This window comes from Streptopelia decaocto, assembly GCF_964273445.1.
Source record: "Streptopelia decaocto genome assembly, chromosome: 8".
Classification (NCBI taxonomy): Eukaryota; Metazoa; Chordata; class Aves; order Columbiformes; family Columbidae; genus Streptopelia; species Streptopelia decaocto.
The window spans coordinates 4347582-4375285 of NC_138662.1; the positions used below are offsets into that span (position 1 = coordinate 4347582).

At 57.9% G+C, this 27704-nt stretch overlaps 4 protein-coding genes across 17 annotated transcripts in view; 1 reads left to right on the plus strand and 3 right to left on the minus strand.

Moving 5' to 3' along the window:
• RNF123 (ring finger protein 123) overlaps positions 1 to 19933 on the plus strand; it is a 51671-nt gene extending 31738 nt beyond the window's left edge. For all 5 annotated transcript variants that reach the window (XM_082060411.1, XM_082060410.1, XM_082060412.1 and 2 more), the window contains 8 exons: positions 3289 to 3428; positions 3615 to 3803; positions 5379 to 5454; positions 6315 to 6399; positions 18427 to 18569; positions 19096 to 19190; positions 19304 to 19389; positions 19497 to 19933. In XM_082060411.1, coding sequence (XP_081916537.1) covers positions 3289 to 3428; positions 3615 to 3803; positions 5379 to 5454; positions 6315 to 6399; positions 18427 to 18569; positions 19096 to 19190; positions 19304 to 19389; positions 19497 to 19596 — 914 coding nt within the window. In that variant the 3' untranslated portion in view covers positions 19597 to 19933. The remainder of the gene's footprint in view (positions 1 to 3288; positions 3429 to 3614; positions 3804 to 5378; positions 5455 to 6314; positions 6400 to 18426; positions 18570 to 19095; positions 19191 to 19303; positions 19390 to 19496) is intronic.
• On the minus strand, positions 14391 to 16554 carry AMIGO3 (adhesion molecule with Ig like domain 3; the record flags this gene model as incomplete). Its single annotated transcript, XM_082059867.1, has 1 exon — positions 14391 to 16554. One exon carries the CDS (start codon positions 16552 to 16554, stop codon positions 15028 to 15030), a length of 1527 nt encoding a protein of 508 aa, XP_081915993.1. The 3' UTR covers positions 14391 to 15027.
• Positions 19934 to 20040: 107 nt separating the features above from the next.
• GMPPB (GDP-mannose pyrophosphorylase B) lies at positions 20041 to 22277 on the minus strand. The gene is made up of 8 exons (XM_082060413.1): positions 22088 to 22277; positions 21939 to 22019; positions 21816 to 21864; positions 21124 to 21425; positions 20970 to 21048; positions 20747 to 20874; positions 20393 to 20575; positions 20041 to 20230 (listed from the first exon to the last, which is right to left on the minus strand). The coding sequence occupies exons 1-8, from the start codon at positions 22214 to 22216 to the stop codon at positions 20099 to 20101; spliced, it is 1083 nt and encodes a 360-aa protein (XP_081916539.1). The 5' UTR covers positions 22217 to 22277; the 3' UTR covers positions 20041 to 20098.
• A 457-nt stretch (positions 22278 to 22734) lies between these two features.
• IP6K1 (inositol hexakisphosphate kinase 1) overlaps positions 22735 to 27704 on the minus strand; it is a 37823-nt gene continuing 32853 nt past the window's right edge. For all 10 annotated transcript variants that reach the window (XM_082060419.1, XM_082060415.1, XM_082060414.1 and 7 more), the window contains 2 exons: positions 26143 to 26318; positions 22735 to 25287 (listed from right to left, as the gene is read on the minus strand). In XM_082060419.1, the coding sequence (XP_081916545.1) occupies positions 24778 to 25287; positions 26143 to 26318 (686 nt within the window). In that variant the 3' untranslated portion in view covers positions 22735 to 24777. The remainder of the gene's footprint in view (positions 25288 to 26142; positions 26319 to 27704) is intronic.

Genomic DNA, 27704 nt, shown 5'->3' on the forward strand with positions numbered 1-27704 from the left:
TTAAGGAGTTACAAGTTTTAGAAACACTAATGACATACTACTGCCAAAATCAAGGAAGTAACCACAAACTCTCTATGAAATGACGTCCCTGTCCAAAACGGCACACGTGGGGGCTCTGGCGTTACCTGGAGGGCAGCAGTGACTGGGATGTACATGGAAACACCTCAGCAAAAGGTGAACTTCCTGCAGACAAAGGTGAACACAGGACCAGGGTCTAACACTGAGGCTGGGTTTCTACATACCACTAATGATTGCCCCATGGAGAACCTGTTCTGGGAGCTCATCCAAGGGGTGAAGCTGCTCTTGCTGGTTCCTTATGTTGCTTTCAAAGAGAGAAGCAATCACTGTATCTTTAGCTTCAGAATCCTCTTGGGAGTGGCAAAAGCCAAAGAAGCCCACTGCTCCTTGCTTAAAACCTAAAAAAAACCCTACAGAACTGTGGAGAAGTTTGACAGGAGGCATCACTTCTTAATGCCTTTATAGACTGGCACGGTCTTTGCCAGCAGCAGGGAAAGCATTAAAGAACATAGAACTGGAGGTTTGGAGCAAATTCACACCACTTATTGGAAAAAGACCATGAGGAAATAGTCATTGGCTAAAAATCAGAATAAAGCAAGTTATTACAAGCACAGGGACATCCTTCAAAAAGCCAGAGCTGCCTTCAAACGAGAGAGACTTTGGCTGGGCGATTCATGTTGAGATCCGTCCTGACTTGAACTGTTGGTAAAAGAGGCTTTGGCGATGGACCAGCAGGACAACCCACAGAGCTCATCCTCAGGGAGTGGTGATCCTTGCCCAGAACTGCTTCAGTGCTTGAATGCTGGAAGGGGCTAATATGTCAGCAGTTTTAATAAAAAGCACTTTTTGCATGTTGAGGGGAGGCTGGGAAATAGAAGACACAAAAAGCTTAACGCTACAAAAGGACCTTCCAATTCTGAATGAGGGGAGAGAAAATGTAAGTGGAATTCAGCATCACTGGATGTAGGATGGTGAACATAACGGGAAAATGTCATTAAAAATGAGTGGGCTACGAGCTGAGCATAACCCTTCGAGACAAGATTCCAGGGTGGGCTCCCTGGACACTTTCTGAGAAAGAGCCACCCTATTTCAGGTGTGACCTCCCCAGGGCCAAGCAGAGCAGTGGCACCTTCCCTTGATCTGCTGAGCACATCATCCTGCCACCACCTACCTTTTAGTTTTAGCATACACCCTCACCTGTGCCCTGTTCAAGCTGGTACCCTACAAACCCCCTTTATGGGATGGTGCCCAGACCGTTGTTTCCCAGCCAGGACTGATATTTGGGGCCATTCTTCCCCAGATGCAAAATTTTCTTGCTGAATATGATCAGGTTTTTTGTCCCAGTCCTCAAGTTTCTCAGGGTGCCTCTGACACACCAGACAAAGCCCCTTGTTTAGTGTCATCTGCAAATTTAGAACGGCCTTGCTGTTTCCCATTGTCCATCATGGATGGAGAAGACAACAAGATGGGCTCCAGCATTGACTCCTGAGCTTCTTTACTTGCGTGTTGTAACCAGCAAGTTCCTGAGGATCTTGAACTGTAATTCTAACTAAAGGGTTATCCTTGAATTGTCTTCCTACTGTAATCTTTTGGAAAATATCAGCTCTGTGCCCAAAGGAACAAGTTACACAACAGCAATTATGAGGAAAGGAGAACAGAACAAAAACAAAACCACATTATGGCTTTGCGCGAATCTGCCACGTGCTTGTGGTTTGGATGCTGCGTACACTTCTGATTCCACCTCTCCTAAGAAATTCTGAGACAACCAGCAGCGCTCAGGGAGGGATGGTGAAAGGGACAAAGACCTGGCAATTTCTGCATGAGAAACTGCACAGGCCGGGGCTGTTCTCATTCAGAAGACAATTATAAAGGTCTGAAATCATGGCTAGCTGGAGGAAGTGACTGCAGAGCGGCATCCTTCTACCTCCCACCAGAAGGAGGGGGCTGCAAAGAGTAAATATGATCAAATAAAGCAAGTGGGAGCCAAGCTCAAGTCTGAATTCCTCCCGCCACACATAGCTGGGCTGTGAAATGTTGCTCCAGGTCACGTTCAGTGCTGAAGGCTCACGCAGTTGCAGGGGACCCAGGGCAAGAAATCCACTGAAGATCACTTAATAAATAAAAAGGACATCTGGCTTGTAACAGTCCCTGCACCATGTGTAGCCAAGGGCTGGGACAGTGTTTGTGGGTGGGAAGAGGACATCAAAGACATTTTTCATTATGAAATCCTGCCCGAAGATGTGATTTTAGCCAGCATCAAAGCCAGTGTGTGCTGGCCTGCCTGGGGGGGATTATGCACTGTGAGACATCACTGTGTGTCCTCGTTAACAACAGAACCTTATTGTGCTTATTAGTTGGCATATACCAAATAATTTATCCTGTTCCTGAGCTGACGGTCTCCTGCCATCCCTCTCTGACTTTGCTAATCCCAGCTAGCAATCTGCCTGTAGTTACACCTCACTTCTCCATCTCTGGGGATGTGGTGGAGGTTGCCCATGATCCCCTTGCCCGTGCTGCAGAGACCTGCAGTCACAGCATGGCTGGGCCGGGACCACCAGAGTTTCCACCTGCTCTCACAAATAGCTTCTAGTAGAGAGAAAAGTAGTCGGATTTTTTTTTTTTTTTTGTATACTTGGTAAATCTGTTGAAATTTTTCTCCAGGCCCCGAATTTTAGTCTATGGTTTGAACTCCGGTACCCTTCCTGGTGAGAAGCATCCATCCCATTTGTGCTCCCCTCCTTTCCGTGCCCATCCACGGGGACCCCAGTGCCCCACACGTCCCAGACTCTCTGTTTCCAGGCTGCTGGGTCTGACCCTGTCTGTGCTCGTGATAGTGAAGAAGCCCAGAGGCAAGATGCCACGTGCCATGGACATGAGTCTGTGCTGGGGCTCAGCCTGTGTGGGGAGCGTGGGCAGCCCCAGCCAGCCCCTCGGCAGCGGGGTTTGCTCGGTGCCTCGCTGCTCGGATGTGGGCAGGCACAGCCACGTGAGGCCAGGGGTGGCCGTGCTGGCTCCGGGCAGCTGCTGCCACGCTGGTATCAGGAGCGATCGATGCTGAGCTGAGTGGGAGAGGTGCTGAGCTGCAGGGCAGTGCTCCTGTGTATGTGGGCAGCAGCCAGCACACAGCACTCTTCCCATCTTAATTCAGGCTGGCATTGCAAAAAAGTGCTCGGAGGCCGGACAAGCCAGATCTCTGCTCCGAACAGTCCTTGCACCTGTGCACAGCCGCTCCGGGGCCAGGCCACCGACACTGTCACTGTCTGGTTTCAGAGCCGTGTCCCTCCACCTTGCTGCAGCGGCACATGGCAGACCTGCTCCGCAGTGACCGCGACCTGGCCCCCAGCTTCCTCAACAGCGTCCTCAACCAGCTGAACTGGGCTTTCTCCGAGTTCATCGGTATGATTCAGGAGGTGAGCGCGCTGCCCGGGGTCCAGCACTCGATGGGTGCCCGTGTCCTGCACAGAGCGAGGTTCAACACACGACTCTTGGGGAGCGCAGCAATTCCCTGGCACATGTGGGAGCTGGGCTGGGCTGGGGGTCACAGCCCTCCTTTTGGGAAGGGGCAACTTGCTAAGCTGCTCTGCATTGCTTGGCAGATCCAGCAGGCAGCAGAGCGCTTGGAGAGGAACTTTGTGGACAGCCGCCAGCTGAAGGTGTGTGCCACCTGCTTTGACTTGTCGGTGAGCTTGCTCAGGGTGCTGGAGATGACTGTCACGCTGGCGCCGGAGATCTTTCTTGACTGGAATCGCCCATCATCTGAGCTGCTGCTTCGGAGGCTTGCCCAGGTACCATCCATTAAAGGGGTGTGAAGAAGCATCCTCTGAAGGGGCATGGGGACCCCTCTGCCCTCTCTCCAGATGTGCTGTGAAGTGGGGGCTCCTGCTATAAATGTTGTAGTTAAAGCTGCTACAGCAAACCCAGATGCTGCAGAACAAGGGGTGCTCCCTAAATTTGCTGCATGTCACCTGCTCCCCTCCTTTGCAACTAGTCTGGGCACAGCTGATTTCTACCTCTACTGGGAGGCAGGATGACAGCTTCTTAAATATACCTTCAGAGTGGCTGTGGCCTGTTTCTTACACCCAGTAAATGCTGAATGCTCCTGTGACAAGTGGTGCCATGAAATCTGGAGGTGTGGTACATCTGAGCAAAAATCTGTGGAGAGTACAGCTGGCTTCACAGGGAACATGCCCTAGTGTTTGGACGGGCATCCCAGTCCTTTGTCCCTCAGTCCTAGACTTCCCTGCTGGGGTGACCAGAACAGCCCCATGCCAACCTGCAACAACCCTTAGGCTCCAGTAAATTAGTTTCTATTCTGAAGAATGAGTGACCCTGGAAAGCCCTGAGGACAGGCTGCTCTTATACAGCCAGCCTGGTGGGGAGCAATCTATACTTTATCTGTACCTCAGGGCTTGGGTTGCTTCAAGGGTTGAGCCTCAGGGCTCTGAGCAGATGAAGCAAAGCAAGACAGTGGGATCTAGTACAGCAGTCTTGAGGTGAGCGCTCAGCCTGGGGTCCTAGGATTTTCCCTGTGTGAGGAGGAAAGCGAAGGGCCCTTGGCAGGTGTTTTGGGCAAGCTGGGGGACAGTTAGCAGAGAGCAGGGTGCCGCAGCATCCCCCTCACGTCCTGGTGCTGCTGTGAAGCTGTGCCCCACGTTCTGCTCTTCATGCATGGGGGCCACAGGAAGAGGGATGCTGTATCAGAGGTGATGCTGAGCTCACAGCAGTTGGGTCAAGCCTGGAGCAGTCCCCTGTTCATCGCACTGCGGGCTTGGGTGAGAGCTAATGGTGGCCAATTAAGTGTCTTCACAGTGATTCCTTCTGTGCTGGTCACAGGCAGAAATCTCTGCTCTGTCAAGCAGAGAAGCAGATCACCCTCTGCCTTCATCCCGTGCTTCAGGGCTGGTAGGTCCGTCCTGCTGCCAGCTCCAGGCAGGGCAGGACCTGGACCGTGCTTCACCCTGCTGACACTGTGCCCAGCAGCAGCTGCCACCTCTCTCTTCACGGGCTGTGGCTGTCCTAGGGACTGCAGCTGCTGCTTGCCAAGAGCTTTTATCCGCAGAAGTCGCTTGGCATCTGTAGGTGAGGTTCAGATTCAGGTGGAAGATGCTGCGTTTCAGGTGCTTACCTCAGACTGGCTGTTCCCTGGGAGGTTTGGATCTGCCACTGTGGTTTGGTGCCACCTCCCCCTGTGCCAGGGTCAAGCTGGGTCTCTGCTGTGAGCCTCCTTTTGTGCATCCACCAGCTTCCAGGCACTGAGCCTGAGCCGTAAGGATGTGCTGCCCCAAAGCCTGCTTTTTGGGTGCTGCTCACAGGAACGCTCGTCCAGAAAATACAAACACTCTCTGCTTTTCTCTACACAGCTCTTGAACCAGGTGCTGAACCGTGTGACAGCTGAAAGGAACTTGTTTGACAGAGTGGTCAACCTCCGTCTGCCAGGTGAGTCCATGCACTAACACTCTGTCCCTCTCTGTTGACAACATGCTGGGGACGTGCCCTTGGGAAGCGAGGGGTGGCTGGTGCTGAAGGGCTGCCACATCCCTGGCTGGAAAGCCGGTCTGGTCCCACAGACTGCCACAGAAGCGCTGCCTTCAGAAGACATGTAAATTGTCTGGATGGACGTGAGCATTGCTGCTCTTCCTAGACCCTCAGCCTCTGTCTGCCCAACAGCTCCAGTTCCCGCCAGGATCTCTTCCACACAAGGCAGCTGATGCCTGGGTCTGGCTGTCCCTGGTGGAAGTGGGAGCTGAGCTGTGCTTGGATGGGGAGATGCCTTGTTAGACACCGACCTGACACAGGTTGGGGGGAGCTGTTTGAAAGGCTCAACGCCCTGGGCAGATTTCAGTTAAGTAGCAGGCTCGGTTGCTGTGGTCTGCATCGAGTAAAGGGTGCGCTGAGCTGCTGGGGAACCTGTTCTCACCAACGTCAGCCCTCGCCCTTGGGGAGGTGACTGCAGGCAGCTGAGTTGGGCTGGGCAGCGGAGCCTGGCCCCACATGGGCATCTGATATTTCCCATACAACAGCTGAATTTTCCTGCCTTTTTAGGAGAGGACAGACCTCCTTCTCCTCTTGAGGCTTGGAAGAGGCAGGGATGCTCCATCATGAGAGCTGTGCATGAGTCTGGGGTTTGCATTAGCAGGGAAGATTTCTCTGTCCTCAATGAAACCCTTGGTCCCACTGGAGCCCAAGTCACAATCCCCGCCTCCTGCACTGCTCCACCACCAAGTCTGGGAGTCACGGTGCAGCCCTGCTCTGCTTGTCGTGTGGTGGCAGTGGCTCTTCCTCTTTTGCTTCTGCAGGGCTGGAGAGCGTGGACCATTACCCAATCCTTGTGGCTGTGACGGGGATACTGGTCCGGCTGCTTGTGGACACTGATGCTCAGGGGTGAGTGGCTTTTGACTTCCAAAGCCTGGAGTCGCTGCGTGTGGCATTGCTTTGGGTGCTGCCATGTTCAGTGCCACGGGAGGTGTTGCAGGAGCTATGTGGGTGCATCGAAACTGAATTGAGGTGAGGCAGATGTGCATGGAGCAGGCAGACGCCACAGACCTGTGTGCCCCTGCAGCAGCTGCATCCCAGTGCTACTGCTGGGTGCAAAACTCCTTCCCCTGGTGCAGGAAAGCCCTTGTGCTCGTGAGAGGTAGCCATGAGGTGCTGTACCACAGCACGTGTGCACCTTCATCCCCAGGATGGGATCTGGCTCTCTGTGCAACAGGACAGCTGCCATCGGAGTCTGTGAGCGCCACACGTGGAAGAGCTGTGCTGATGTGATGATGCAGACAAAGTGCTGCAGCACACAGCGATGGGTGGGAGTTCATTAAAGCTCCTTTGCTCTAGACACACCTCAGGGAGGCATCAAAATGTGTGCGGAGCTCTCTGGCTGCCCAGACTTGTGGCACAAGGGTGGGAGAAATCCTGTCTGGGCACTTAGGTGATGCTGGTTTTCAGATGAAGCGAATCTTCTTGTTTTTATGATAACCAGCTCTTCAGAGACGTGGCACTGGGGGAATGATGTGGCTGGTCAAAGCCACAGCTGACGTGGCGGTTTATATGTGTCTGTGCCTACTTGCACTAAGTCCTGAAAACACAGGCTCTGCTGTTGTGCTGTCCCAGTGTTGCTTGTAGGTGTCTTGCCTGGCCACCGTGCCCTGTAGGATGCTGTGGGAGATGGGACTCTTCTGCCCGCGCTGCCCGTCCTGCTTGTTTTTGCTTTTGGAGAACACGGTAGTCTCTGGCTTTGCGGAGAGCGGAGCCCCATCTGGCCGAGCAGCTCAGCCCTGAAGCCAGTCTTTCAGCTTCTTCTCTCAAGGTCTCAAAGATGTACACAAATATATCTAATTATATCCTGCCTCCTGTGGTTGCTGTACCAGTGTCACAGCCCCAAGTGTGACAGTGCCAAGAGCTTAGCACAAGGGCACTGATCACTGGCCTTTCTGATCTGTGAACGGGGGTGGATTTTGCTCACCCTCAGTATCTTACTTCATGGAAAGGGCAAACATCATGAATTTGACGCCACAACTAGACACTTCTTCCCAGAGGGACGCGGGGTGGTCATAAAGCAGTGCCCTGCATGCCAGGCCAGACGAGAAATCCTTCCCTGGCTCCCTGTCCCTTGAACCCCTGTCCCAGAGCAGGTCACTTGTAGAGTCAGAGAGGGGAAGGGATAAAGCTCTTTCTCTGGCCCTCAGAAGAGCGCTGGGAGAATGGTGGTGTGATGAAACGCATCCTTCCCAGCCTGCAGGCAGTTCTGGGGAGACAGAAAGCTTCCAGACCCTGTCTCCTTTACCTGAAAAGTCAGCTGTGCTTTGAGTTAGGGAAACCCGGGCAGACGGTGTGACAGGGGCTGTACGTGGCCACCAGCACTGACCCCTGCCTGCCAGCAGCATCCTCCATGCCTGGGGCAGCGGCCAGCTGCGCGGTCACAAACCAGAGGTGCCGTATCCCAGGGTGTGCAGCTGGGATGTGGCAAGTCTCTGGCTGATCATCAAGGTCTTTGTGGTCACCTCCTTCTGTGCTGGAAAGCAGAAATAAATACGAAATTGGGGATTGATGCTAAAAAAGCATCATGTCCTCGTGGTGGACCTAGCCAGATAAACACAAGGTGAAACAGAAGGAAGCCTAGGGAAATGTTGTCTATAAAACAAAATGCTTCTGTGTGATTTTGCAAAGCCCTGCAGTAAATCTGAGGTTGGATACGTCACTGATCTATAAAAGGCAGGCAAACGTTGCACGGGAACCACTGAGGTCAATCAAGACAAAGGACCCAAGGCCGAGTGGCCTGGAGACCCTCTGCCTGCGCAGAGTGATGGGCACCCTGATGGCAGCGATCAGCCTGGCCGCAGGCAGAGAAACTCACACTGAAGGGAACACTGAGCCTCCCGCCCTCTTTGCAGCACTCTGAATTGGGGAGCGGGGTGTGGGTGTTGTACCCTGCTTATGGGGTGGTTCTGCCTCATGCAGGCACAATCAAAAACAGCAAACAGGGACCGGGTGGAGAAAAACAGCAGGTATGAGAAGTTTTCTGTTGCCTTTGCATTCCTCAAGGGTTCGGTCCTGGTTTGATCCTGTTTGCAAGTCTCTTGGCACCAGCACCACAGGGTGCTGAGGGCTGAGAGGTGCAGCTGGGGTGAGCAGAGCCCTGCAGGGGTCTCCTCCCCACAGTCACCCAAAAACCAGGCAGATGGTATGGGTGGCCTGGAGCAGGGTGATGGGAAGAGTCTGTCTCTGAGCCAATGAGTAAGAAGATAGTCTGTTGAATGGAAAAGGAGAATGCAAACCTTCCTTGAGTCTGTAGGCTCCCATGGGAGATGATTTCCATGGGTCGTGTTGCTGCAGAAAGTAACTGAAGATGTCAAAGAATGCCACATGTAACCAGGCTCTCCAGAGCAGACCTTTTTTATATGAACTCTAAAGGAGACAACTTTCCTTTTTCCTTTTTCCCTTCCTCTCAGTGCAGTGAGCAATTTAACAGGACGGGTTTTTTCCCTTCCTTGGAAGCACTCTGCCTGGGCAGTGCTGGGAGCAGGTAGAATTCTCTTCCAGGTCTCATTTGGTAACTTCCAGGTTACCAGAAATCATTAACAGAGCAGGATTATACAGCCCACATCTGCTTGTAGAAACTTCTCTGTGGGAATTGCCTCGGACACTTGCTGTTACCCTGACTGGTTCCTTGCAAGGAGGCTCTGCCCCAGGGGACAAGGACAGGGGACAGGACCTCGAGTGACTTTCTTGGCTTGGCTGTGGTTTTTCTGGTTGCCTCTAACCCAGCGAGCTGATGCTGTTCTGGAAGGTGTTGCAAGCTTTGCCCTGGGACAGAGAAGACAGGTTTGTCAGGAGGTAGAGGAGTGAGGTCCCATTTGTACAGGCAAAGTGTTCCAGCGGGGAAGGGTGGGAGCGAGGAGAGCTGCAGCCCTGCCGGCTCATCCAGCCACATTATCAGGATGCAGTTGGATGCCTCGGCTGCTCCTTGCCCAGCACAGGATGCTCAGCCAGGCATCAAGTCCTCTTGCTACGGACTTCTGGCACCAAACAGGGCCATTAGGCATGGGGGAACGTTGCCCAGGCTGGGATGTGATAAGGCAGCTGATACATAATACGCTGTAGCCTCTGGATGGAGCGGGCTGTGCTGCTGAGGGAGGAGAAATGCATTTCTTCTCCGGTCCGGCAGGACAGCTGGTCTGCTCATGGTGAACCAAAGCCACAGAGCCCACCCCGTCCAGGTTTACTGGTCTTTGTAAAGCCTCCATAGGTCACTCACCACAACTCCAAAATGCTTGCTGGGGGCCAAAGTGTGGGGAGGAAAACCTTGTGCTGATAACTGGGGAGGCTCAGCTGCCTTGCAGGGTGCAACGAGCCTTGCAAACAGGCAAGGAGCTTTAGTGCAGGGCACAGGTGGGGAGGCTGCTGGCTCAAACTGGGGTCCCTCAGCAGAGGGTCTTCATGTTCCCAAAGAGCAGCTGTGTCTCCTGGCAGTGGCTGCCTGTCCCTCAAGGGCTTGCAGGGTGGGACCTAAACCTGGCACTGGGGGCTGGCCTGTCCCACTAATCCGCAACAGCTCCTTGGTTTAAAACCCCTTTGGCCTCTGCAGTGTTGTTTTGGGACTGCTCAGGCCTCCTGATGTGCTACCCCCTCCCAGCCCTTGGGTCTGACAAGTATAGTTGGGCAGCACTTTTGTTGCTGGGCTAAGGAGGCAGGGGTGGTGGAGGAGACAGGGATGGTGGAGAAGGCAGGGGTGGTGGAGGAGGCAGGGATGGCAGAGGAGGCAGGGATGGCGGAGGAGACAGGGATGGTGGAGAAGGCAGGGGTGGTGGAGAAGGCAGGGGTGGTGGAGGAGGCAGGGGTGGCGGAGGAGGCAGGGATGCCCGTGTGCTGCCTGTTTGCCAGGCCTTAATGTCTGAGCCTGGGTTTTGCGGGCAGGAAAGGGAGGCAGGATCTGGCAGGCTGAGCCAGGAGTTGGGCTGAATTGTTGGGTCCACGCCAGAGACCCTGGCTGCCTTCGGCCGGTATCATTCCCCCGTTTGCCTGCTAAATAATTGAGCAGATTTTCTATTAAGCCTCCTTTGGAGTGAGCTAATGGAGCAGCGTTGGCCAGGGCTTGTGTAAGGATCCTGGCGAGATTGAGCAGCAGGGGAAGGATGGTGAGGCTGCTGGTTCCCTGCATGAGAGGGCACGTTGTAGTTATTACTGGGCACATCAGTTGGAACAGGCTTTGTGGAAAGCAAGTGACCATCCCAGAGCAGACATGAGCCGTGTTGTACCAGGGCTCGGCTGCCACTGTGCTCCCAGTGTCAGTCTGAAGGGTTGGGGCACGTGCAAGGAGCCAGTGAACTTGTCTGTGGCACAACTTTATAAGAAAAGACCCAAGCAGCCTTCAGGGTGGGTCTCCCAGGGACTTCTGCCCGAAAGATGGAGAGGACAGAGGGAAGAGCAGTGTGGTCACCAAGAACATGGTGGTACCAACGAGCAGAGCACAGGGTGGGGATCCACGCTGTGCCAGTGGGGTGCTGAGCATGAGCCATGGGACCTGCCAGGAGGAGCAGCACTGGGCTGACATGATGTTGGGGTAATTTTGGCTGGATCTCCACACTCCTTTGCACAGTACAGAGGTGCAGAGGGATGGACTGGCAGGACGGAGGAGACAGAGATTCCCTGGGCAGAAGAAGCACACTGGTGAGCAGGAAGGTGAGGAGGCACAAGGGCAGGTGGGGAAGGCAGGCTAAGCAGACTGTTCAATTGCTAGATGGTTTTGGGGTCACCTCCACTGGAAAAGTCACAGCAGATCCCAGCCTGCAGGTTACTCACCTCAGTGTGGCCAACTGCCTGGGTGCTCAAGCCCTGCTGGGACCCTGGGGACTTGGCTGGTCCCCCCAGATGTGGTACTTCTCTGCCGTCCTGTAGGACACTGATTACTGATCACTCAAACACTGATGCTCCTTCAACAGATGTTGATGAGTGAGCTGTGGTGGAAAGAGATGCAGGAATAGACATTTCACGGATCACTCAGTTTAAAGGGGTCATTGCTACCTTGCCTTACAAACTTAGAAAATGAGTGGTACTTGAGTTTTGCAGAGATCAGCGTGAGTCTGAGCCAGAGCACAGAGGAATGACTAGCTCAGACAAAGGTTTTGCAGTTAAAAAAGGAGTCTGGCCTTACTGATCTGTTTTTACGAGCTGCCAGCTCCAAATGCTGTGTCGTGGGCAGTGGGACTGCAAGGCTGGGGCCTCTGGGCCCCTCCCAGCTGTCGGGCACACGCTGGGTGACAGGAGCAGGCATTGTGCTGGCCAGCACCAGGCTTCGCTGCTTTGAGCTCTTGGGAAAACTGCGATCATCATAAGGAAAGGATCAGGTCCAACCATGTACCTCGTGTGTCCAGCCCTGGTGGCAGGAGGACAGGGAGGGACTGGCCGTCAGCGTGTCCTGGCTGAGATGAGAAGTGCCAGGGCAGACAGGAGTCAGCGTTGGAGGCTGGTCCCCAGAGCCGGTCCTTCATTCCCGTGTGGGTCTCCCCGCGTGCTGGGGACACCGTGCTCCGTGCTGAGCTGTTACTTTACCCTGCGGAGTCACGGAGCGGGAGGCTGGTTTGGCAGCAAGCAGGGGCTGTAATGGTGCGGATGGCTGCCGGGAGAGGACAGTGTATTCCTCCGGGACCTTCCATTACATTCCCCAGCTCCTGCCTGTCAGGGAGGCTGTGCTCGTGGCTGTTCATCCTTACTGAGATATTTGCCTTCCAGGCTGCTCAATGAACTGCTTCAGCAGTTTGAACTGCCTTGCCTTGCTCGTTGGAGCAGCAATGTGGTGCGGGGTCCTTTCTGAGCATCAGAAAGGTGTGAAACGCAGCAGCAGGAGGATTTTCCCAGGTAAAGACAGTGAGGAGCCCTTGGGAGCAGCACTGATACAACCCTTGAATGTGCCTTCCCCTGCAGGGACAGGAGAGCTGCAACCAAGCTGGAAGCGCTCTCCTTGGCTTCTCCAGGCTGGTGTGTCTCTGGAGAAGCCTTTGGGAGCTTTTCTTATGCTGCAGTTGGCCTGATCTTTCCCTGAGCTTCAGTCACTAGCCTCAGCTGAAGATGCGGGTTTGCAGGAGCACTAATGCCCAGGAAGCTGTTGTTGGCATCAGGGAAGGAAGGAGGTTATGAGGAGCCCTACAAGGACAGTGACAGAAGAGCAGTGGGTGGGTAACATGTCACCTTTCCTCTCAGAGCAGGATGCGGTGCTGAGATGCAGCATGTGCTCCATCACGGGCTCAGCACCACCTAGGCAGGCGTGTGCCACGCTCGGGGCAGTGTCCTCACTGAGTTTGGACCTGGGCCCTCTTGGCTGGGTCTCTTTTCTTTCCCAGGTGTTCCCAGGGCAAATTCAAACCATCCTGCCCGTGGGATCCCTGCCCGGGTGCAGAGCCAGGGGATGGCATTGCCTCAGCTCCATCCTCAAGGGGCAGGGAGCTGCTCACCACCCATCCGTTCGACACCAAAGCCCCTCATCACCCCTGGCAGCCCCCCAGCGTGGCTGGCTCGGCATCCTGGGCTTGTCAGGAGCTCTGTGATAACATGGGGTGACAGGGACAGCAGCGGTGGGCACGTGGGGAGCGAGGGCACAGGCTGGCGGGGCTGTCGCTCCACATCCCATCGCCTTCGCCAGCCGCTGAGCAGCAGCCGCAGGGCAGCGGGACACGGATCGCATGGAGCTGCAGCAAGGTCGGTGTCAGGTCAGCACTGAGTGGCTGCAGCTGGCTCAGGAGAGCGGCTCTCCCAAATTCTCTGCCCTCCTTGGATGGGTGAGGGGTTTCTGACAGGCGCTTTGGGCATGGTTGACTTCTTGCTGGGAAAAATGCTTCTTGTTCCCTAGCTGAAAAAGTTGAAAGGCGAGTGCTGGCAGTGTCCCAGTGCTGCAGGGACCTTCCCCTCCCAGCGACAGGTCTTGGGGCCGGGACACATAGCTGTGGGTTTGGGGGAAGGTCTGTGAAGGGTCCTGGTGCCCATTTTTGGGTGGTGTCTGAGCCGTACTCCTGCCTGTGAGATGGCCCTGGCAGCTGTGTGCTCCTGCTCTGCTGTGTTGGGGGCCGGCAGATAGGGGGGACACCCTCACCCCTCAGTGGGATCGGGCAGGTGTTCCGGGTGGCAGAGCCGCCCCCTGCACCAGGGTGATGCACGGCTGGGCGCTGGGGAGAGCGGTGCAGGTGTGCGGTGAGGTGGGTGGGCTCCAGCTGCAAAGGGTGTCGGGACTCAGCCAAAAACAGGGCCAGTCCAACCCCGCGTGGGTCTCCCCAGGGTGCCTCTCCCCACAGATGAATCCTGCTTGTCCCTGTCAAGGGCTGGATGTGCCCGTGTGTTGGTGGGTGCTGCTCCCTCCCCTGCTCCAGCCGTCACTGGAGACCCGCCCTCCCAGGGACAAGCCACCCATCACTCCTCCCGCACCATCCCTGGACTACCAGCTCCATCTCAGCACATTTAACCCCCTCACCAAGGCCGACCTGACACTGTTTGATGGGAACAGAGGCTGTGAGCCCAGTGCAAATCCCCTGGCTCCATATGCCCCGCCAGCAGGAATCTGGGGCTCCCTCAGCCCCCCAAACTCCTGCTGCTGTGCTGTGGGACATGGGGCAGCTCTGCACCACTGCCCTGCGAGGACAAGGAGACACTCAGCCCAGCGTGAGCTTAAAAAAATAGGCATTTTTATTCCAATGTAACTAGAGAATTACGACCCAAGAGAGGAGAGGATTACTCACATTTATCAATAGGCTTATTAGATTACTGCCCAAATAGCTGTGCTGTAGCAGCGCGTTTGTCCGCCTCAAGGAGAAGCAGTGGAGGAGGGTGGTGCATCCAAGACCTCATCGTCCTTGGCGGCACGGGGAGCTCTGAGCAATGCGGGCGCTGTATCACGTCACCTAATCCTGCCTTGACTATTTACAGCTTCTCGGGAGGCAAAAGCTTGTAACATTTGCTTGGCTGCGTGGCTGGTTGGGCACCGAGCTCCATCGCTCTTGCATGGCCATGTCTGGGGAGGGGGCGACAGGGTCGCGATTCCCACCCTCCCAGCTACGGTATTGGAGACCCACACAGGCTGGGAGAGGACAGTGGCACTGCCATCCCCAGGGGCCCTGGCATGAGTGAGGACAGTGTCCCACTCACCACGGCTGTTGCCTGGCTGGGGGTCCGTGGTGGTGGCACCAGGTTGGGTGTCACATGCACGGGGCCATTTCAGACTGCTGGCCCAGGTGCCACCGTTATGGAGTTTGTCTGGCCAAAGCAGGGGCTCCTCAGGTGTGCTGGGTTCAGCAGCCTTGCCCTTGTGCTAACGAGGCCGTTGCCAGTGGCTTATGCGAGGAGCTCTTGCTGGGCACCAAGAGGCCCCTGGCCCAAAACCCCGCAGGAGCTGATGGCTGAAGCAGGTATGGGTGATCCCGGTCACCTTCAGGGGTTGCAGTCAAGCCTGGAGCTCGGGGTGCCCGATAATCCTGCAATAGAGGAAAACAGCTCTCAGGAGGCCCCGGCTCTCCTCCCAGCTCTGCCCCACTAGGACATGATGGGGGTGTCTGAAAAGATAGAGCTGATGGACTCCGAGTCCGACTTGAGCTGCAGGACCTTGGGGTGCTTGGCGTCAGGGAAGTCCTCGCCGAGGGCCAGGCGGATCTTGCCGTTCTGCGTCTCCCTGAGGGGCTCGAGGAAGACGACGTGCTTGTTGGCGCTGACCTTGCGGTTGGGCGCGTCGGTGGCGGGGGGAGTGGTGCTGAGGATGGAGGACTGTGCGCTGCACTCCTGCGGGGGGCTGAGCGGTGCCGGCTTCTTGCAGCAGCTCAGGCAGCGGCACGGCGTGAGGTACAGGTACACCAGGATGAGCACCAGGCTCACGATGCACCCCAGCAGGGTCGTGAGGCCGGTGCTGAAGGTCTCCCCATCCGGCTTGGGGTAGTGGACCGTCACGTTGATCTCGCACAGCCTGCTGAAGTTGCGGGGGCTGTTGATGGCCAAGCCAACGTAGACCCCTGAGTCCCAGGGCTTGGCAGCTGCGATCTTCAGGCTGCCATTGTGGTAGAGTTCCAAGGAGCGGTTGCTGTTTCCTGGGTGTTTGATGGGCTCGTGGTGAGGGGAGATCCACATGTAGGTGGTGGCTGTGGCCGGCAGGCTGGTGTTGCAGGCGAGCAGGAGGGTCTGGCCCACCATCACAGGGTAGGGCACGGGGTGCACGTCTTCAGGGCCCGCCGAGCAGTTCTCGAACATGTGGCTGTATTTGAGGAACTTGATCAGGGACCGAGGCACGTTGTCAGACACCTTGCAGGTGTGTTCCTCAAAGAAGTCTTTCACAGAGCTGAAACCTTGCTGCTTCCAGCGCTGGAGCATCAGGTAGAGTGGGCAGCTGCACCTGACGGGGTTGTTGTGCAGGTACAAGCCGTTCCTGATGTTTTCGGGCAGAGCGGCCAGCTCCTCCACAGGAATGCTGCTCAGGCTGTTGGAGGAGAGGTCCAGCGTGCGGAGGCTGTAGCTGCCCAGCCCTTGCACGGAGCGGAAGGGGAAGGTGGTCAGGTTGTTCCAGCTCAGATAGACTTTCCGCAGCACACTCAGCTTGGCAAAGGCATTCTCATCCACCCGTTTGATGCGGTTGTTGTAGAGCAGCAGCTCCTCCAAGCTCACCAGCGCGTTGAAGTAGTGCGTCTCGACAGCGTGCAGGTGGTTGGAGGACATGTCCAGGTGCCGCAGGTAGGAGGCATTGTGGAAAGCCTGCGGAGAAAGATCCTTAATCTGGTTGTGGCTGATGTGGAGGGCCTCGAGGTGCGGGAGGGCGGCCAGCCAGCGGTCCTGGAGCTGGGTGAGGGCGTTGTGGCTGAGGTCCAGCGTGGCGGTGGTGGGCGGCAGCGCCGGGGGCACGCTGCGCAGCGTCTGCCGGCTGCAGCTCAGCAGGTCGGAGGTGCAGATGCAGACATCGGGGCAGCCGTGGGGCGGCGGGGAGGTGTGGGCAGCGCGGTGCTGGGCGCACAGCTGGAGCAGCACCAGCAGCTTCACCACCCGTGGCCACAGCGGGTCTGTGGGCACCCGCGGGGACATTGTGCTGCGCAGGAGCCTCTGTGCAGCCCGGTGGCACAGCCAGGCTCGACCAGACGCAAGAGAAAACGTGCCACGGTCCTCCCCGCTCTCCCCCGTGCTGTCTCTTACCAAGCACCCACAGACGCCCCTTTGCCCCTCGCGAAGGAGGATCCTGATTCCAGACGCAGGGTTTGAAGAGAGTTAAAGGGCGGCATCGCCCTGCCTGGCTCTGCTGCGCCTCACGCCGGGCTGCCACGTCCCGGAGCTCCGGCCCGCGGGCTGCCCGCTGCCCGGGTGCAGGGGGGCGGGGGGGGGCCGGTGTCTGGCATCAGAGGGCTGAGACGCTCCGGTGTTTCAGCGCTGCATTTCGGGCTGGGCGAACGCCTCGCTGCCTTCCAGAGCCACACATCCCTGGAGCACAAAGTTTCTTACAGCTTGGCGCCGCCGTGGTGCATCCCTCAGGTACATCCCTTGCTCTGGCCCCCGCTGACCCTCATCTGGTGCCCGGCTCCCTCACAACCAGCATCTCCCGGAGAGCTGGGCTGGCTGTGGGCGCGCGGTCCCGCTCCTGCCCCTATTTACGCTCCGGGGTGTGCGGCGTGTGGGCTGGGCAGGATCCCATTGGTCCCCGTGGTGGCCGTGGCCGTGTCCCTCCCTTACCGTCCTGCGAGTGGGCAGGGCGATGCGCAGCCGGTGCTGGTCCTGTGTGGTCCCTTGTCCCCAGGGGTGCTCAGGGCCACTTTGCTGACCTTCCAGCCTCACGGATGTGCAGCCACCATCCCTCCCGCTGGAGAGCGGCCGCTCGGCTGGCTGTGATCTGTAAGGCAGCTGCACTGGCTGCTCTGTGACCGCCCAGCGTCTGGGAGGATGCTGGAATAAACCCGCCCCGGCAGCAGCTCTGGGAGCCCCTCGTGTCCAACCCTGTGCCCAGGCTGGAGCGGGGATGGCGGTCGTCCCCGGGCACCCGCTGCTCAGCACCCAGTGGTGGGTCCGACCGCTGCTCTCGTCCCCACCACCCCCTGCACGAGCCAGCAGGGACTCCCCAGCAACCCCGGCCATGGGGCGAGCGGGGCTGGATGAGCCCTGTGGGGTCCGCAGGGCAGAGGGGCTGCGGGCAGGGAGGGAGTGGCCACAGGGTGAAGGACATGCAGGAATGTCATTACCCAGTGCCCGGGTGTGTTAGTGGGAAGCCAGGCTGGGGAATTCGTTTCCATTAGGGCAGCAAAAAGCTAATTTGGCTGCTGCGGCTGCTGCGCACCAGGGGCTGTTAACCCCCTGCGCCCCGACCCCGGCTCTGCCTGTGCTGCCGGGCTTGTCCCTCACCCTGCTCGCCTTCTGCCCAAGGGCCAGCGTGGAACCAGTGCTGCTCCCTGCCGGGGGCAGCCCGTGGCACTGGTGCCTGATGGAGACGCTCCTCACGATGCCCTTCAGCTGTCCTCGCTGTCCCTGCTGATGCTTGAAGCCAGGGAGAGCCACAGCGTCTCCCTCCTGGCTTGTGGGGGCACCCGCTTGCCCTGGGGGCACCTTGAGCTGTCCCCAGGGTGCAGGGGCCACAGCCCCACGTGAGGCTGGTGCCCAGCACCGCTTTTGTTACCCTTGCGGTGCTGTGAAATGGGGTGCTGACTGCTTCACCCCTCAGCTCCCTGTGCTCCCATGTGCAAGGGCTGCAGCCTCAGCAAGTGCTAATGCACCGTATTGATCCCCAGAGCCTGCGAGCGGGGGTGTGGAGCAGGAGGAGGAAGGTTGCTGCCCTTCGGCTGCATTTGAGCATGTTTCCCCCACTCAGCGCTGCCAGGAGCGGAGGGGGTGACCGGCTGGGGATGCAGCCAGGTGGCGTGGTGACCACAGGGTGTGTTGTACATAGGGCTGAGGATTGACTGTGTCCTTTCGCAGGGCTGAACGTGCGACGGCGGTGCTGCTGGCAGACCCCTGCTTCCAGCTGCGCTCCATCCAGTACCTGCTGGGCCACGCCGAGCCCTTGGCCCTGGCGGCCGCTCCCCCGGCCACGGACAAGCGCCATTTCTCCCTGCACACCTGTAAGTGTTGGCACCGCGCTGGGAGCTGGGCTGTGCTCACCCCCTACCAGTCCCTGGCCATGGCTGGGATGGGTCTGCTGGTGTCTGCAGCCCCTGCAATGTATCCCAGCCCCTTTAGTCCTGGGGACAGAGGTCCATGCCTCCCCTGCTGTCCCCCAGTGGCGGCACTTGGGATGGGGCTGTGTCCAGTGCTTCTTTTGGCAGCTGTTTTGTCCCAATGCAGTACCCGATGTCAAGCTTGCCGTCCCCAGCATGAGGATTCCTGTCCCCCAGCACGAGGCTCCCTGTCCTGCTGGTCCACAAATCTTGGACAGATTTAATAGATTACATTGCAACTAAATCTATATCAATGTTAATTTTTTTTCCAGACTCTAGGTGCTAGGCACTCCGAAATGGTGTTTCTGCCCAGCAGAATGGGTTACAAAGAGGGGACAACTTGCTGTGTAGAGAGCCAAAAGAGACTAAGCCCCCCAAGCAGCCTTGGGGCAGCCCAAGGGTCACATTTCCCCTCTGTTTGTTCCCACAGACACAGACTACATCAGTGCCGAGGAACTGGCGAAGGTGGACAAGATGCTGAGCCACCTGAGCGAGGAGTCCAAGCAGGCGGCTGCCACCACACTGGTGAGTCCCCCAGCCTGGTCCCGGTGCTCAGCAGCAGCCCCGGCTCCCGGCACAGCTGCCCTGGGACACGGGGTCTTTGCTGCCGCCACTAACTGCCTGGTACCCCCCCACAGCCCACCAGCGAGGAAGATCTGTGCCCCATCTGCTATGCACACCCCATCTCGGCCATCTTCCGACCCTGCTCCCACAAGTCGTGCAAGTGAGTCGCTCACATGTGTACCCCTGCACCCGCCCAGGGTCGCTGCCAGCCCCTGGCCCCCCATACTGTGCGGGGAGGAGCTCACGATCTTTCCTCCTCTGTCCCAGAGCCTGCATCAACCAGCACCTGATGAACAACAAGGACTGCTTCTTCTGCAAGGCCACCATCACAGGGGTGGACGACTTCACCAAACCAGCCAGCTCGTAGCACCCAGCCCCGCGCCACGGGCTTCCCCAGCTGAGCGGGTGGGCCCCCCACCACACTCCCCCAGCTCCTCCCCTCATGCAGAGTCAGGACCCAGCATGGTGTGGGGTGGGGGCTGCAGGGAGGGGGAGGCCCAATGCCGGGCTGTGGGGACAGTGTCCCCTCGCCCAGTGCCACGGCAGCCTCTGCCCCACGGGCCTTTCTCAGGGAGGGGAGCCCGAGGCCTGGGCTCTGGGGCAGCGCTGGGGACACACGGCGGCCCCGGGGCAGGGGGACCGGGCTGGGGGTTCGGGTTGTTAACTTGCCCCTGGCTGGGGGCTGATTTCGTGAAATGCAGCATTAAATTATTCTTCCTTATGTGCCCTGTGATGTGGGGAGCGGCTGCCAGGCCAGCGCTGGCAAGTGGCCCAGCGCTCGGGCTGTGTTCGGATCACACTCAGCAGTGGATGGAAATATAAATATTTAATCCAAGCAGAGCCGGGAGTGCAGCGCCCACCGGGGGCTGCTACATGATGATGCGCGGCTCCGGCACGGACTCGGCAATGGACTTGTGGGGCAGCACGTTGGCCCCATTGAGGTAGAGTTCGTCGTTGACGATGACGTCCTCGCCCAGAACCGTCACGTTCTCCATGCGCACCTGCCCCAGAGAGGCCCCGTCACACCTGCCCCGGCTTGGGGCTCAGTGCCACACTCCTGCCTGCAGGCACCAGCACGTCCCTCCACGCCTTCAGCCGCAGCCCGAGGAGGCAGGAGGGCAAGAACTGAGCCCTGATCCCTATGGAGACACCCATGTCCTCACCCACTGCCCCACGGAGCAGCTCCAGCCCACGATGCAGGACTCCAGCCAGGAGTGGGAGCGGATGCGGGCCCCCTGCAGCACGGTGCAGCGCTTGATGCGCACCCCGTCCTCCACCACCACACCAGCCCCTATTGTCACATTGGGGCCTATGACGCAGTTTGCCCCAATCTTGGCGCTGGGATCCTGGAAGGAAGAGGGGCCGCACTGGGGCTGGGAGGGCAGCCAGAGCTCTCGGCACAGCCTGTGCCGCTGGCCCAGCGTGTGACGTAGAGCACAGCTCGAGGACAGCGGTGGGAGGACAGCAAGAGCCCGTGACACATGCCTGGGGCCACTGTGCTGGGGGCTGGCACTTACCACCAGCACGTTCCCCACAACACCGGGCCCCGAGTGCAGCTTCTCAGGGTGCTGAGCCCGCAGCGCCTGCAGGTACATGCACATGCCCGTGAGGAAATCTTTCGGCTGCCCAATGTCCATCCAGAAGCCTGCAGGGACATGGCCATGGTGACAGCCCCCACTGCTGGGGCAGCAGCACAGGCGAGACCCCTCCGTGCTGCCCGCGCCTTGCGCAGGGCCTTACCCTGCAGCTCCATGGCGTAGAGCTGCCCCTCCTGCGCCATGGCCGGGAAGATCTCCTTCTCGATGGAGGTGGGGCGCAGCTGCGGGGACAGGGCACCGGGCTGAGCGGGGACCCAGCTCCCCCGCCTCACTCGGCCCGGCGCCCCGGCCCCTACCTGGATGCGTTTCAGGATGCCGGGGCTGAAGATGTAGAGCCCGGCATTGATCTTGTTGGACACGAAGACACGCGGCTTCTCCACAAAGCGACAGATGCGCCCGGTGTCGGGCTCGATCACCACCACACCGTACTTGGCCGGCTCCTCCACGCGGGTCACCACCAGCGAGCCCTCCCCGCCGTGCTGCCGGTGGAATCGGGCCAGCGCCGCGAAGGGGAACTCGCAGATCACGTCGCTGTTGAGGACAAAGAAGGGCTCCTCGCCCTCGGCCAGCAGGTCCCGCGCCAGCGCCAGCGGCCCCGCTGCCCGGCCATGAGTGATGCCGCAGGGATGGGGTGAGCCCAGTGCCCAGGTCTTCCTGGTGTCCCTGTCCCACCAGCCCTCCCAGGTCACCAGTGCCCTTGGATCCTCACCCACCTCTGCCATCCCTGGTCCCTCCCAGGGCTGTCCTGATGTCCCTGGTGCCCCTCCTGCTGTCCTCGGCCCTCCCAGTCCTACCCAGTCCCACCCATCCTGCTGCCCACGGTGTCCCCTCCCCGTGTCCCCAGCCCTACCCATACGCGCACTGCTGTCCATGGTGTCCCCTTCGCAGCGTCCACAGCCCTACCCGTACCCATCCCGGTGTCCCCGCCCCCCCCAGCCCGCCCCGTTGTCCCCAGGCCCCCTCGGTCCCGCCCCTGCCCGTCCCCTACCTGTGCCCAGCGGCTCCTTCTCGTGGGACAGGGAGATGCGGATGCCGAGCTGCGGGCACAGGGTGAGCGGCGTGTGCGGGGCGGGTCGTGGGGGGAGGCTGGGGGAGGCGGCGGAGCCCTTACCCGCTGCTCCTGCTCCCGCATGGCGGCCTCCAGCGTCTCCGACATGTAGCTGACCGCCAGCACCACATGGCTGACCCCGGCCTGCGGGAGCGCGGGTCAGCCGGCGGCGGGGCGGCCCCCGCGCTCCCCGCTGCCCCCGCCGCGCCCACCTGCCGCAGGGCCTCCAGCTGGTGCAGCAGCACCGCCTTGTTGCAGAACTCCACCAGCGGCTTCGGCCGGCTCAGGGTCAGCGGCCGCAGCCGCGTCCCGAAGCCGCCGACCAGGATCAGCGCCCGCATCCCCCCGCGCCGCGCCCGCACCGACACGTCAGCGCCGCGCGCGCCGTGCGCGTCACCGCCGCCAGACACGCCCCTCGCCCGCCCCGGGTCCTATCGCCCGCCCCGGGTCCTGCCGCCCGCCCCGGGTCCTATCGCCCGCCCCGGGTCCTGCAGCCCGCCCCTGCCTTAGTCCCGCCCCCGCCGCCCGCCCCGGGTCCTAGCACCTCCCGCGCGCATGACTACCCGCTCCGGGCCCTCGCCGCCCGCCGCCATCAGCCCGAGGCCGGACACCCAGGAAAAGCAGCAGCACCGTGGTCGGGTCGGGTCAGCGCCACAGCCCGGTGGCGGCTCGGGGGCTGCAGCCTGCCTGGGGCCGGTGCTCTGCCCCCGCCTCGGCAAGAGTAAGGAAGGGGCACGGGGCAGCGAAGTTCAAGGCACTCGCACAGAGGTCCTGCCCGAGGCTCCCCAGCCCGGCTCTGCCTCCCCCCCACCCCGACCGCGGGCTCGGCGAGCAGGGAAGGCAGGCACGGCACACCACGGACAAAAACAGATCCTTTAATGGTTTTTGGTTCTCTGTGAAGCACAAACAGGGTGATTATTCATGTAAAAACAAACGGGGATCAAGGCTATGTACAAGCTGTGGAGTCCCACCGCCGTGGTCCGAAGGGAGGGGAGAGGGGCAGCTCTGGCACCGCGCAGCCCGGCCGAGCCGGGCAGGGAGCGGCGGGAGCCGGAGCTGCTCCCCAGGAGGAACGGCCCGCAGCCCGCACCTGCCGCAGCCCGCCAGGGACAAGGACACGCACAGCCCGGGCTGCTCCGGGTTCCTGGGGCAGACGCTACCCCACCCAGCCTCCCTCCCTCCCGCAAACCTGTTCCCTGAACATCCCGGGAGCCCGGCAGAAGCAATGAAAGAAGTAACCCAGCACAGGGGAGGGGTGCAAATGAAGGTCCTCGTCCAGAGAGCCGGAGAGGAGCAGTGGCGTGGGTGAGCTTTGAAATGAGAGGCAGAGGTACGATTCGAGACCAACGCCGGCACTGTCCCTGCCTGCTGCCGCGGCCGACAGCCGGGCACTGACACTTCCTAACAGACCATGCACACACAGAGTCAGCACACATGCTACATGCGAGTATTCCCCAAACAAGCTTTCCTGAAGTAAAAAACAAAACAAAAAACCAACACACCCAAAACAAAAACCACAACCCAACCCTGGCCTCGCAGGTAACCAGGCAGTTTCACAGCCAGTCAGGGTAATGGTAACACCATGGAACAAGTCAGCGACACCAGGGAGGGAGCAAGTGGGGGGCCCAGCACAGAAACACAGAGGGGGTGATGCAGAGCAGCGTGGGGTTCAGTACCACCAGGCCGCAGTATCAAACATTAATGCCCTCATCAAGGGAAGCTGCAGGTAAAGCACCAGCCCAGGCAGCAGAGCGTGTCCCAGCTGGCTGTTTCACCCACAAACAGATCATTTATTTTGGGAAAGACTGACTCTGTGAAGCAAAGCCAAACAGGTGATGGCAGTCACTGTTCAGCCAGGTCTCCCCTCCCCATCCCCCTGAAACCCCCAGGCAGAGGAGCAGGTAGCCCTAATCCTTGGCCTCCCACCACCCCTGTGCAGGGACCTGCCCAAAGAGCAGGGGCTGCAGGGCAGAGGGCCCCATGTGGGGGCACAAGCAGCCCCACACTGCAGCCTCGAGGCCCAACAGCATCAGGGAGCCACTCGCATAGAACCTGTGGGACCAACATCACACAACAGGAAGGGTTGAAATGGTCCGAAACGCCCACTGCAGGGCTGGGGTCGCGTTAACTGCTACAGATACTATTGCTAGCCCACAATTTGAGTTCTTGCTTGGTCAGTGGTCCAAGGTAGAGTTTTACTCTCGCACAGCCCCCGTGCCCGCCTGCAAGCAGGCCCCGGGCTCGAGCACAGCTCCAGGTGTGCCGCATTCCCTCCCGGCCACAGCTCTGCCAGGGGTTGCATTTGGTCATTTTATTTCTGTGTTTGGGTTGGTTATTCACAGTGCCCAAACAGCAGAAAAAAGGCAGCATCAAAAGCAAAGCCCCATCAGTAAAACCCAGGGCAGAGCTAGCGTCAGCAAACACACAGACCAGCACCTGTGCTGCTCACCATCAGCGCCATAGACGCTGCCGATCGCCCTTTCCAAACAACCCAGGAGAATTCTGAAGTGAAGGCTCTCCTGGAGGCTCCTGAGGCAGGAGGCTCCTCACGCCACAGCTCCAGCCCCGTGAAGAGCCCCGTGCTCTCCTACTTTCTCTTCCCTACAACCAGGTCCTCCCTCCAGAATGCACACGCGACGAGAGAAGAACCAGGACACCCAACACCCAGCAGGCACCTAGTGAGCCTCCTCCAGAAGGCAGAGCTGGTGCAGTCAGAACCACCCGGGCAGCATGAGGAGCTCTTCCATCCTGCCTCCCCTCAGCTCTTCTATCCAAGTACATTTAAAAACAATGGAGCAATACAATTGTTTAAAACTGAAGTTGTCTGCTTTTTTTCCTGTGGTAGTAGGTGGTCTTGTCTGCTCCTGCCACCAGGACAAGAATAAGAGGCCGTAGCCCAGGGCTACTGGTTTTCCTCACGCATCTGTTCCATGATGTTGATGAGGCTTTCTAGCCCGAATACATAACCCACATCGGGTCCGTCGTGCACAGTGGGGTCATCGCGAAAGCCTTTGAACGTGCTGTGTGCAAAGTCAATCATACGCACGTCCACCTTGGGCTGGGCCGAGGAGCCGGGCTCCGTGCCGCCGCCATCCGGAAGGCTCTCCGGGAGAGAGCTCTCCACCCGTTTCAGGCGCATCTCCGGCCGGCGCTCCACAAACATCCCTGCCCTGCTGTCCTTCCCGTCGTAAATGATGAGGAGGGAGCTGGAGTAGAAGCGGTAGGAGGCCTGTCTCTCCAAAACCGCCTTCAGGCTTCGCAGTTTGGCAAGGATAGGCTCAAAGAGGTCCTTGCGCAGCTCAATGCCATTGTGGAGATACTGGTAAAGGGCATTGCGGAAGCCCTCAATGGAAAGACCACGTCCATAGTATTTATTCCTGCATAAGTAATGCCCTGTGTTCAGCTGATAGACCTAGAAAGCCAAAGGAAAAACACATCAAGTGGGAGGAAAAGGTTAAGGTCACACAGAGCCCTGAGCCACCCTGTGCTGACAGGGCAGAGGGAACTTGTGTGACCACCATGTCCCAGAAGGAGGGGTTAACAGCCCTGCCTGTTCCCTACATCCCACAGCAGCTCACAGGTACATCCCACAGGCACAGGCAAGGTGCCCAGGCACTCTCCCAGGATACCCAAAGAGCAGTTTGTCAGTCTGAGTGTCCCCAAGAGGCACAACAAAACAGACCCTGACACTGACACTTGAAAAAAGTCTTACAGCAACTCGGGCAGTCCGCTGGCAGCAGAAGCTGCTGGCATGTATTGCTGTTATTACATGGCATGTGATTAACAAAGGGCCCTCGTTGCTTCAGAGCTTGTGTGCAGAGATCTGGATTACAGGATCCTTCTGTGGGTGGGGAAAAGAGCAACTATTGCACAACCACAGCAGCAAATCCCTGTGTGCCAGGCCTGGCCACAAGAGAAGAGTAGCTTCCTAACCCCGACACAGCACTGTCAACTGATGCTGGGACAGAGGGACAACCCCCCCCCGGCATCATGATTTTAGCTGAATACTAAGCCACAAAAATGATTAGAAAATCCTCTAATTGTCTGTAAACAAAACAGCTTTGGATAAAGCACGCCAACTTGGGGGAAGCACGTTCCTTTGCTCTATGCATAGAAATGAAGACAAAAATGCAGGTATCACAAACACTGGTGTACCCGCTGAATAGGAAGACTCTCTACCTCAGTGCTCAGCAGCAAACATTAACTGGGACGTCTAACAGGGCTGTGAAAAGGAACATGCAGCACCTGCAGCCTTGGGGATCCCTACCTGCATCCCACACACACGCACACCCAAGGTGGCGGACGTGCTCTGCTCACACTTCTTCATCTGCCGAGCAGCCTTCTCCTCAGATGCATCATCTCCGTGCTGCCTGGTCCCCATCTTCAGATCAAGTACACAGGGAAGCATGAAGTGGTGCACCACGTTCTCCAGCAAAAGGAACTCTGGGAGGCACGTCAAGGAGAGAAAACACCACTTCCCGCGGCAACCAGACAGTGCCGTGGGCCAGTATGAGACAGCATCAGGCAACAAGCAAACAGGAACCAAAGAACAGACAGAACTAACTGTTTGGTGAGGTGAAGAAAAGGACAAAACCCCCAAACGTGGGGGTGTAGTTGGCCAACAGTAGCAAGGAGATCACAGGCAGGTGTGCTGGAGACTCAGCAGGGGGAACCACAGAGCAGAACACCAGTGTTAGGAAGGACAGGGCATGCCAGCAAGAATTGCTGATACGGTGAGGGAGAGCTTAAAGGCTCATCAAATCAGCAATTTAACCATATGGATAAACAATACAATCCCCACGGACCAAAAACTCAAGGCTCAAGTAATAGCAGAGAACTGTTGCTATTGGCCTGCCCAGAACAGCACCGCTGCCCGACACATGGGGGAAACCAGAGAGGCAACAAAGGCAGGAAACCCAACAGTAACGGGAACCTTCAATCACCAGCATGTACAAAGGGCACAGCACTGGGGACAAACCTGGGACAATCAGTGCAGCAGCTTGTCCCAAATGGGAAAAAAATAACTTCGAAGTTAGCGCCGAGTAGCCCCGCATGGCACAGCTGAGCATGTTACACTGAAATGGCAGCCAGAGCACAGCTACATTAAACCTGCAAGGAAGGAACATTCAGAATAAACTTATATCAACTATGTTTGATTTTGAAAGAGGAACTTCATAAAAATAAGGAAATGTGGTTAAAAAGAATAAGACAGCCATAAATAATTACTTCTCCGCAACCGATGCAGGCTATTTAAAAATAAAAGTTGAAGGTTCAAAGCACACGTTTGAGAATAGGAAAAAGACACCCACACAGTTAAATTATGAAGAATACAGCTATTAAAAGTAAGGTCGTTTTCATGTCAGGAAAACAGAATCAAGTTCCAGCAAGTGAAACAAAAGAACACCCCATAAGCTGGCAAGTTCAAAACAAAAGCACAAGGGGCCATTGGGAAGGCACAGACTATAACAAATCCATCCTCACCCACCTGAAGGCACAGTGGGGCTGCCTGCAGGGTTTAAAGTACAAATGGAGCTACAAGGGAGTGAGGTGGGATGGGGGTGTGTGAAGAGACCCCTTAAAAACAGAAATAAGATTTAAAAGATTTTGCTTCTTTGTTTACTGGGGAAGAGCTGAGGGGATTCCCAAGCCAGAACTCTCTCAGTTCAGAGGATTCTCAAACTGAAATGCCAAGAGAAGAGGTTGCATGTTGAACAGAGAATAAGAGATGTGTAACTAACTCATTTAACAGGAGACTGAAGGGAGCTACCACACCATTACTGGGGAACTACAAACCAGCCAGACTGGTCTTACAGCCAAAGTCACCAGCAG

Coding starts and splice junctions, on each gene's coding strand:
- GMPPB (XM_082060413.1), bottom strand. CDS start 22,216: ATGCGGGCGCTGATCCTGGTCGGCGGCTTCGGGACGCGGCTGCGGCCG. Junction 21,865..21,938: donor TGCGGGAGCAGGAGCAGCGG/GTAAGGGCTCCG, acceptor CTGTGCCCGCAG/CTCGGCATCCGCATCTCCCT. Junction 20,875..20,969: donor CTACGCCATGGAGCTGCAGG/GTAAGGCCCTGC, acceptor ATGTCCCTGCAG/GCTTCTGGATGGACATTGGG.